This window comes from Lissotriton vulgaris, chromosome 2_1 (assembly GCF_964263255.1).
Source record: "Lissotriton vulgaris chromosome 2_1, aLisVul1.2, whole genome shotgun sequence".
NCBI classification, from domain to species: domain Eukaryota; kingdom Metazoa; phylum Chordata; class Amphibia; order Caudata; family Salamandridae; genus Lissotriton; species Lissotriton vulgaris.
In genome coordinates, this window is record NC_141687.1 from 1,962,445,043 (window position 1) to 1,962,455,919 (window position 10,877).

Consider the following 10,877-nt stretch of genomic DNA (forward strand, 5'->3'; position numbering starts at 1 on the left):
ACACAAACAATGGTTAATCAACTAGACACAGTCATGTACCTGTGAGATTTAAGGATTATGTCTTGTATTAAAGTATTATTGTTTTTCTGTTTCACTCTGTTGTTGTTCCTATATTACCAATGCTGGGAATTTTTCTTATTGCTTTTACTGTTCCTAATTGTTCCTTATGTATTGGCCATTGTAAAGAGACATTTCCTGTTCTGTTGTTTTTATGATTTTGTAAGGGGGATGTGTTGTAATCAACTTGCATGTGTTAGTTATAGAATATAGAATCGGATTACCTCATGAAGTGTTATGTGGCATTCTGGATTTGGATGCGCTGCTGTTGAGACCTGTATCTGTCGGTGGTTGTATTTGAAAAAAGCCTAACTTGGTTTTCCCTTGGATTCTGGCTTTTATTACTGGTGATGAGGAGCTCTTGATTGGGGACAAGCCTGAGCAGCCACCGATTCCCCTGTTAACCCACTTTACTTGAAGAGTGAAAAAAACTGCCACATCTGTAACAGCGCACCCTTTGATTGTCACTACTATTCCTTTTACGATCAAAGGAACACTGTCGTTACGTGGTTAAATATCTCTAATAACAGTAGTGTGAGGTTGAGTATTCTTTACATTTTTATTCTTCGAACCCAAAGACACTTTAGCAATGCTGCCAGAAAACACATCACTCATGTCACACTTAGACACAGTGGGTACAGCATCTTGACCTTTCTTTGTGCCTTCATTTTGAACTTGGTTACTATCCTCACAATTTTTCCTTATCTCTTTTACCCAAGAGGAAGTATTTTCAACACCTTCCACGATTGCAATGGCTTCAGACAAAGTGGGATTTTTGGATAGGAGTTTTTCTTGCACCCTAGAGCTGTTGGTGTACCTTACTAGTTGATCCCTCACAAGGGAATCTGAAAGCTCACCAAACTCATACGTGCGTGCCAGAGTTTTGAGAGAAGCAACGTAGGTCCCCACGCGTTCGGTGGAACCTTGGACTCTTGTGAAAAACCTATGACGCTTCAAATCCACATTGATTCGAGGTCCAAAATAACGCTGTACCATAGCCATGGACATTTCATAAACATCTGTAGGCTCGCCATCACTGTTACCTATAGTTATAAGGTCCATGCTGTCAAAAATATTTCTGTCTTCCTCACCCAAATTATGTAGTAAGATGGCTTGTTTCCTAGAGGCTGACGTTTTTTCTCTAGCCCAACGTAACAGAATCTGGTGGTCAAAGTTAAAAAAGGCAGCAAAGAAAGGACAACAATATTTCCACAATTAGTCATATATAGAAAACCAACTGGCGCCACCAATAAGGAAGAAGTCTGATTGCCATCAACTGCCAAGAGAGGCCAGAGTCATCATTTGGATATCCTACCATCACCTCCCTTGATGATCGCAAACAAGCAAGAGGTGTAAAAAGAAAGTTACAGACGATGACCCATATGGTCGCTAGATGCAACAGATAGGATACTTATATGGTTCATTGATAGAACATATATGTGCAGTGCAAGGTGAGTGAAAATTTAGAAGGAATTTGTAAGAGAGGAATTCGGAGTGTATTAACTTAATTAACACGTAGTGTTTTAGCCACTAGTAACATGCAACCAAGATACTGTATAACAACAGCAGTACTCGCTGGTCTGGTTTTAAATCTAATGGGTGATTATGGCTCTTTCACCTTTGTTCGTTGTTTTCCAGAATCGAGTGCACATCATGTTGTGTGTCTCCCGAGTGTATTTCGGGGGAACACGCCATTTTCGCGAGAAAACATTTGAAATAACTAAAGCGTTTTTGCTCGTTGTGCAAAATAAGTACCTCTAAGTACATGTGATGGATTCACATCAACAGTAACAATAAGAATTTACGTTTGTGGGCAGGTCAGACATATCGGATACCACACTTAAACAGGAGCAGGCTAGGAACAATACACACCATACCCCAAGGGGAGACCTTTGCCTGAGACTTACTTTTCAAAGTGATTCTGGATGTATATATGTAGACAAAGCCTTAAAGATATGGGCCAACCATCTATTCGGTCAGTTCGTTTTGAACGGGTCTATATGCTAAACATGTAAGACACCATACATAAATATTACAATTTTTATCAGTAGTGAGAAGTGTTGCCGGTCAGGATATGCGCCCTTTTAAAGGAGATACAACAAGTAGACTTACACTTGGTATAGACTATTTTATATAAAATACTTACAATTATTAGTGAATTGATCCCCCTTTGATCAGTGACTTCGTTTTTTACAGGGCGGGGTGTCCTATTCCTGAGTAGTTACCAGGTGAAGTGAGGCCTAGACCTCATACCAAGCAGGTGAGTGCATCTGCTTCTGCTTTGTGATAAGAGAACCCAATTTAAGATCAAGATGGTGTCTTTAAGAGAGCGTAGAAATGAATATGTAATTTCATTATCATCTGTATGTGTCACTTTTTTCTACAGGTGTGAAGATCACCCTGCTGGTATTGAGGTACTTCTGTTTATAAATAAGTGTATGCACACTCATTTCAAATGATAACTATGCAGTAGCTGTATATATTTAGGTCCTGAAGAAAGCCTGGACGATCTGCTCAAGAGGCTGAAACTAGTTGACCACCACTTGAGATGTGGCCTATTAGTTAAAAGCCATTTCCACATGTTTTTAATGGGATTGTAAGAGAAGTTAGAATAAAAAGAGTTTTCTATTACATTCCTTTTAAATTTTCACTCACCTTGCACTGCACATATATGTTCAATCAATGAAACATATAAGTATCCTACCTGTTGCATCTAGCGACCACATGGGTCATTTTCTGTAACTTTCTTTTTACACTTCTGGCTTGTTTGCGATCATCAAGGAAGGTGTTGGTAGGATATCCAAATGATGACTCTGGCCTCTCTTGGCAGTTGATGGAAATCCGACTTCTTCCTTATTGGTGTCACCGGTTGATTTTCTATATATGACTAATTGTGGAAATATTGTTGTCCTTTCTTTGCTCCCTTGTTTAACTTTGACCACCAGATTCTGTTACGTTGGGCTAGAATAGAATTGGGGACTGAATCTGTGGTTTTGTCGGTAAACTGTCCCTGGGACCCTCCTCCTTCTGTGGAGTTTTCTGACATTTTTTCTCTCCCAATTGCCACTATATACGAATCAAATAGATTCCTCCATCTCCTCCAAGGAAGGCTTGGTTCTCCTTTTTCAGATAAAGACGCTGGAGGTTGAGACATGCTGGTAGATGTGGCCATACTTAACATAACAATTTTCAGTTACAAAAATAAACTTCTCACTGTGAATAAAACTTGCCAGAGAGTCACAAGTACAATAGTTGTGAGGATCTTCAATCTCTTCCTCACAGTCCGAGTCGCGCTATGTTGAACACGTAGAGCCAATTCTTTGTTTAACTTGTAACTCATGCTTCCATTGTTAAATTGTGAGTGTAAACCCTAACCAAGATGGCCACCACGTTGAGTGACCTGACGCGTGCGTCAAATATCAGTGTCAAGAAAACATGAGTAAGCAAATGCTGGCACTTGGAGGCAAAATGGAGAGGACATTGAGCATGGAATTTGGGAGGCTGGAAACATGCGAAGCATGCCACGGGATGGCAGGAGTTCAAAAGTAAGCTTGTAACTGACACTTATTTTTGTTGCGCAGATCCGAATAAAAGAAATCTGTAAAGTTCTCCTTTAATATGTGCTTCAGCAATGATTCCGGTGTCCAGAACATTGTGTCGTTTGAGTCCAATTACATACAAAGTCCAATCCTTTATCCACAATTCTTGGAAAAGAGATAAAAAAATGTGGTGGGTTAACAGGGGATTCGGTGGCTGCTCAGGCTTGTCCCCAATCAAGAGCTCCTCATCACCAGTAATAAAAGCCAGAATCCAAGGGATATCCGAGTTAGGCTTTATTTAAATACAATCACCGACAGATACAGGTCTCAACATTGTGGAGTCTTTCGGGGCCCAGATCGTATCTTACGCCGACGATACCCAGCTCCTCATTTCATGTCAGAAAGGAGAAGATTTCGACGGAGAGAGTATCCGTGAGTGCCTTGGGGCTGTTTTTAAATGGTTCCAGCTAAACAGCCTCAAGTGCAACTCAGATAAATCCGAGATACTCTTCTTCGGTTGCTTATCTGGCCCAGAGTGGCATGAATGGTGGCCTGCTGACATGTTCCCTCCAGCACACTCGTCCCAGATAGCTAAGAATCTGGGAGTTAAGATCGACAATGGGCTGACATTAAAATCCCAGGTTCTGGCTCTCTCGGGAACCTGCTTTGGTCTCCTCAAAATGCTCCGGAAGTTCTTCCCCCTGCTCTCGGAAGAGCACAGGAGGACTACGGTCCAGGCATTAATTGGCTCAAGATTGGATTATTCCAACATCCTTTATCTTGGCCTGCCTGAGTATCTCCTGCAACACTTGCAGGTGGTGCAGAACGCAGCCGCGCGGGCTATCTTTGGCCTTCACAGACGTGCCAGAGTATCCAGCCTATTGCAGTCGCTCCATTGGCTGCCCATCCGGAAGCGGATAGAGTTTAAGGCCTTGACATTGGCCCATAAGGACCTGCATGCCAAGGGAGCTCAGTATCTCCAAAGGAGACTTGCCTTTTACCACCCGGCTCGCTCTCTGAGGTCTGAGTCTCTGTTTTTAGCTGAGGTTCCCTGAGTAAAAAAGGCGGGCATTGAAGGCCGCTCTTTCAGGCTGCGAGCTCCGCAGCTCTGGAACTCTCTTCCACTGTCACTGTGCAGTACACCCTATCTACTGGCCTTCAGGAAGGGCCTTAAAACATGGCCCTTTGCCCGATAGTGTTCTTTCTCTCCAGTGCTGGTTCTTTCTACTCTTCGCAGTAGTTCTGTCTTATGTTGTTGATGTCTTTCCTTTCTGGTCACTAATTAAAGCGCCAGGACACTCCTTTGGAGTAGCCGTGCGCTATAAAAGACCAACCTAACATCTAACAACATCTAACATCAACAGCAGCGCATCCAAAGTCAGAATGCCACATGACACTCCATGAGGTGATCAGATTCTATATTCTATAACTAACACATGCAAGTTGATTACAACAGAAACCATTTCTTCCACAAAGCGACTTCAAAACTGAGGTTCAAGCCCTGTACTCCTGTATTTGAATGCTGATGATGCCCTGCTCCATGGCTTCCTAGGCTCCACATTTGTCCCCCTATAAGGCCTCCTACATGCTGTAGCTCATCTCATCCAGAAATATAATCACATCACCCCTAACCTGATGGGACTCTTTTGACTCACTTTGCTGGCCCACACCATCTTACAAACCAACTGCATCATTTACAAAACCATCATGACCAGCACCCCAGCTTATCTTGTAGAGAAGCTCACCATCTGTAGTGGCTATCAGGTCACTCACAGCCAGGACACCGTCAGACCCGAGTCTGAGAAGTGTAAAACCTAAAAAACAAGACAGCCAGCCATATTCATCTATGCACCCAGGATCTAAAAGAAAACTCCCGTACACATCTGGACCACTGATATGTGATCCAATTTAAAAAAGAGTTGAAGACGCACCTCTTGAAAGCATACTTCATCACAGTGCGGCACGGTATACTTCTGCGCCAAGGAATTCAGGTAAATCTCCTATCTCTGGATCACTGTATCCTTGTCCTTCACCCTTTACAGAGTTGCACTGCCTTTTGACTAGGTTTGCACTTCATAAATACCACATATATATATACAAATTAGTAACAAATAAAATCATGCATTTTAACTTGGGTGAAAACAGTGTAAAAATTACCCAAACACCCATATATTTCATAATTTGTGCAAATGTTTTCAAACTAGGCAAACAAAATTGTTGTTGACTGCATATAAAAATATATAGGTTGCGCTTTAACAACGTTGCCGTTTGTTACACTCAATTGAGGAAATCAAGATTTGCTCATAAAAAAAGTAACCTGTTAACTTCATAGTGAATGTGCCATTGACACCAGGCATGATTCCCTTGCACAGTTTACCCTCGCACTCTCTTTAGGTACAGTAACGATGGGGGACTGTTAAAGCTAATGGCAAGATTGACACCTCTTCTATGCAGTTACTTTCTTACCCGATGAACTCAAAATGTTTATAAACTTGATGTATGACCCCACTAATAACTAGTTGAGGGAAATAAGATATATGAACGCGTGGGTTTTAGCTGCCCGTTGAACCTTCATTATTTGATTTCAATTTCGTGCATTTAGAAAAAAAAATTAGTATTAGATTGTTTAAGATGTGATATGATCTCGAGCCTTTTGTATTGAGTTCTAGCTTTCTATGAGGAATTCATATAGTTAACTCGATTTTGCAGTTAGACATTTTTTATTGAAACATATTTTAAAAGCCCGTTTATATCGTTTTATTCACAAGACTGTGTTAAATGCAACCAATATACTTTATTTGCACATTGTTTAATTTATACAAACAAATAGTTCTACCATTTTATGGACTTTAGTCATTTCTTTGCATCTATTACAAGAAAACATTGTAATGTATCTCTTAAGATTGTTATAATTTAATAATTGTGCTATATTTTATTCTATTAATGCTGAGGATTCAGGTTTCTGCTATGGATTACTTCAGTATACACACAACGATTAATATAATATTTGTGTGCACATTGTACTTTTGCTGTTTTTTTTACATGCCGTGCGCTTGCCTATAACATACATGTATTTTTATCTTTGGGTATGCTGGAATTTTGTGAAGTAATTAATCTACACTGGAAATCAAATCAGTGCTTTTGGAGTTTTATAAATAAAATTATTTCTTTACTCATAAAAAAGATATTTGATAAAGAAAAAGTTTCTGAAGCAGTTGTGATATATTTATTTTTGGAAACTAACAGTATGCAACATTTTGAATAACTAGCTGATTAGCGAAAGGAAAGCATTTCAGCTACTAAGCATAATTTTTATTACAAATTCTAGCAATTTTGAGACATACCTGACTGTGGAAAGTCGCTTTCAGAAAGGGATGGTGGAGTTCTTGTAACGCTTATTTATGTGCTTGCCGTTTCTGGCTTCAGTACAGTAGAACGACCTGTTTTTCATATTCATCATGCCTTAGCCTTACCCCCACTGTGTCGAGTCCAGTACATCGCAAGTACAGTTCCTATCACCAACGATACCCCTGGGACATTCCATCATTAAAGGTAACATAAATAAACAACTTAAAAGTAAGAGTTAAATAAAAAAGTAAGGGTACCTTGAATACATTTTTAAAAAAGTGACAAGCATTAGGTGCCACTCAATATAGTGCGATGTCCCATTTTTCATTCTTGAAAAACATCCTCTCAAAATAGGAAAATTCACTTCGGGCCTCATTTATGAGGCCCCTTGCGCCATCGGAACGTCACTTTTTGTGACGTTCTGTGGCGCAGAAGCCGGCGTGATATTTATCAGGCAGCACTAAGCCACTTTTTTTTGTCTTAATGCTGCCTGATAAATGTCAGTCCCTTTAACGCAGTGTTCTGCGTTAAAGGGGCGTGCAATGGGTGTTGCTGGGGGCGTTCCCAGCAACATCCATGGCCTTTTCACTGCCCCAGATTTACGAGAAATTGTAAATCTGAGGCAGTGCCAAAAGCTTACGACTCCCCAGGGGAGGCGTAAGGGAGGCGCAACGGGAAGAAATGTCTTTATTTCTCCTCGTTTTTCCTTTTTCTATGTGGGCTGCATTCTGCAGCAAACATAGACAGAGGAAAAGCCTTCTGTGATAATTTTTGTACAGAAAGGTTTCCCTTCCTGTACGAAAATAATCATTCCCGCAACGCAGGCACCCTTACACCATGGTGCAAGGGTGCCTGCGCTAGCGCAGGCAGCCCATTGTGCGCCGGCGCAGGGGAAAAGTACAGGAATGCGCCAAATCTTATAGATACAGCGCATTCCTGCCCTTTGCTTTTGCCGTAGGGACGCGCAGCAGGAAGGCCTGCTGCGCTTCCCTATGGCAAAACCTCATAAATGAGGCCCCTGGTTTTTTACCTGGTCTCGTTGCCCTCCATATATTCGCTCCGGTAGAACCCGGCCAGGTCATCCGCCAGCTCTCCCGTGAACTCGGTGTACATTGAATAGTCTTTCCCATTCTCCAGAGTGGCGTTCAGCTCCACCACCAAGTACTCGGTTAGTGTCTCAGGCCAGGTTCTTCTTATGGATGGAGGATGCGATCCATCAACGGAGCTCAGAGATACGTGGAATGAACTCTGCATGGTGTAGTTCAACTTCTTGCTGTGGATCAGGATAACGTTAGTTGCATTTGAACATCTGAAATATACAGTGCTTTTGCCTTTAAAGATGTAAAGACCCCGGGAGTCTTTCTCAAGGTAAGGCTGTAGCTCCACGTCATAGTGATGCGGGATCAGGCTTTTCGGGAGTCTATATCTGTTCCACGGGTGGCTGGGTGGTGGAGTGGAGGCCGCCGGTGTGATGGGTCTGGAGGTAGTTGTGGGTCCTGCCTCGGCTGTGGGTACCAAAGTGCTACTGTCAGGAAGGATGGAGTTACCATTATTGGTCTTCTCCTGGGAGTACACCACTGATAGTGCTATGACAGTGGCAACAGCCGCAACTGAGAACAAAGCGCCGACGACCATTAGCAGGGGATTGACAAAGAAGCCTTTTGCCATGTTCGCAATCCAGTTGTAGGTCTGGGTATCTGAAAGACAGCCGAAAGGCAAGTGTAGAGTTCCATGTGTGCCTTTTATAATTCCACAAGACGTGGAGGAGGAACAAATTGTAAAACTATTAGCTAGTAAGATATTAATTGGTGCTTATCAGGGCCAAGGTTTTATTGCTCAATCACTTTTAATCTGTACCCTTTTCTAAAAAGACTTTAGCATGGACGACCTCAGATTGTCTAGCTCACGGTTTTCCAGGAAAGATAAAATCAATGGAATCATGTTGTAATTACAACTACAATTCAGCTCTGCATGGAAATGAATATCAGATCAATTAGCACTTCTAAAGGTTAAGTGATGGAGCAATCTATCTACCAGAGAACCCGATGAAACATTCTATAAATCTCGTTTTCTTAGCTGTTATGGTGCTGTTATCTTACCTGTTCAATTTAGCTATTGATTTGTCATTTCAGTTACAGACTAATCATTTACATGCGTTCTGTACTTTCTCACTGACTCTGTACTTTCTCACTGACTCTTGATTTTTCGCCGGCCGAGTGCTGAGTAATAATTTGACATGCTTTTCGAGCTGTTTTGCTAGCCTGGGACGATTGCTGTTGGAATATCTTCCTGGCTGATGTCGGTGTGGTATGAGAGGGAGAAATGGGCGAGAGTAGAAAAACCTCAGGGCACTGAAAGTGGGAGACACTTCTCATAAGAGAGAAGATGTGAGCCTTTAATGTTTAAACAAGATAGTCAGGACTGAAAAGAGTCTTCATATTCAGCAAATCTACCTTGCTGTAATTCCCAGGTCCATGGCACATCTCGCTAAGGCTGTGATCACAAGTCATGCGTTATTGCCAAAACCGCATGTCTTGGTAAATGCTGCATGTCCACCCATCTAGTCAATTGTAGGTCGGAAACTGCTAGCGGTACTGCATTGCAAGTTTATCGATAACAATTATTTATTGCAAGTGATAGTCAATGCATACAAAATTCAGCAATCGCGCTAAATATAGCATACAATACATATAGGAGGAGCATTTAAAAACGCAGGGGCATATTATCAAGCACAGCGTTAACATTATCGCTGCTTTAGTGGCAGAAAACTGCAGCTAAAACAGCGATAATGGGCTTGATAATACGCCGTAGAGAATTTCCATAGAAGCCCATGTTCACACCAGAACATGGGCTTCCATGGGAATTCACAAGGGCATATTATCAAGCCCATTATCTACGCTTTAGCAGCAGTTTTCTGCCGCTAAAGCAGCGATAATGTTAGCACCGTTTCTTGATAATATTCCCCGCAGTTTCAAGTTTGATGCTTTACTGAATAGTAGCATCATATAGCCCTGAAACAATCCCTCTACCGAAAAGCAGGTGGTAAATAAGGTCACCTCGGTTTCATAGAATGCAACTGCAAAATAAGTTCAAGCATTTTCTCTCTGTTGTTTATTGACAGGTTTTAGTTGTGGATATGTGCTTAGAATACCTCGCAGGGGTGTGGAGTTTGTCACACCCAGTAATTGTTGGTGTTAGACCTAGCTCTCTCTTCAGGTTCATCATGAACATTTTGCTTTTACCCTCCACTTATTTGCTAAATTCGTTTTTGCTGGCCTAGGACTCTGCCCATTACCACTGCTAACCAGTGCTAAAGTGCTTGTGTTCTCTCCTTAAAACATGGTAGAATTGGCTTACATCTAATTGACCTATTAAATTTACTTTTAAGTCCCTAGTAAGGTGGTACTGCATGTACTAGGGCCTGTAAATTAAAGGCTACTAATGGCCCACAGCACTGTTTGTGCCAATCACTTAAGTAGCCCTGTAAACATGTCTCAGGCATTCCATTGCATTCACTGAGGGCAGTTTTAAATTGCTATCTCATCCTGACAAAATAAACCTTCCTTTTTAATACACATACGTCACCGCTAAGCCAGGCCCTGGACAGCCCAGAGGGCAGGGTGGAGTGTATTTAAAACGTAGGATATGTAATTTTAGGTTTTAAATTCCCTGGTAGTGCAAAACACTTACAGGTCTGTTAGAATAGCAGGCGGATCCGCCCGCCATTTCTCACCGCCGCCCACCATTTCCCCATGCCATATTATAATAGCGGGGGACCACGGCGGGCATAAAGAACGTCACCAGTTTTCCACCCGTCGACAAGTCTACCGGGCAGAAAAGGGGCTCAGTATGGTGGCGGTGTCTGCAAGACACCACCATCCATATTAAAATGAATGCGGAGATGTGCCTTCCCATAGAAGGCATGCAGATTCT

General features: G+C 41.9%; 1 protein-coding gene across 1 annotated transcript in view; it reads right to left on the reverse strand.

The window, feature by feature from the left end:
- The window catches only part of LOC147733565 (aminopeptidase N-like), a 268,819-nt gene extending 260,105 nt beyond the window's left edge, over nucleotides 1-8,714 (reverse strand). The window contains exon 1 of the mRNA XM_086958151.1: nucleotides 7,975-8,714. Within this exon, the coding sequence (XP_086814277.1) occupies nucleotides 7,975-8,612 (638 nt within the window). The 5' untranslated portion in view covers nucleotides 8,613-8,714. The remainder of the gene's footprint in view (nucleotides 1-7,974) is intronic.
- Nucleotides 8,715-10,877: the final 2,163 nt, after the last annotated feature.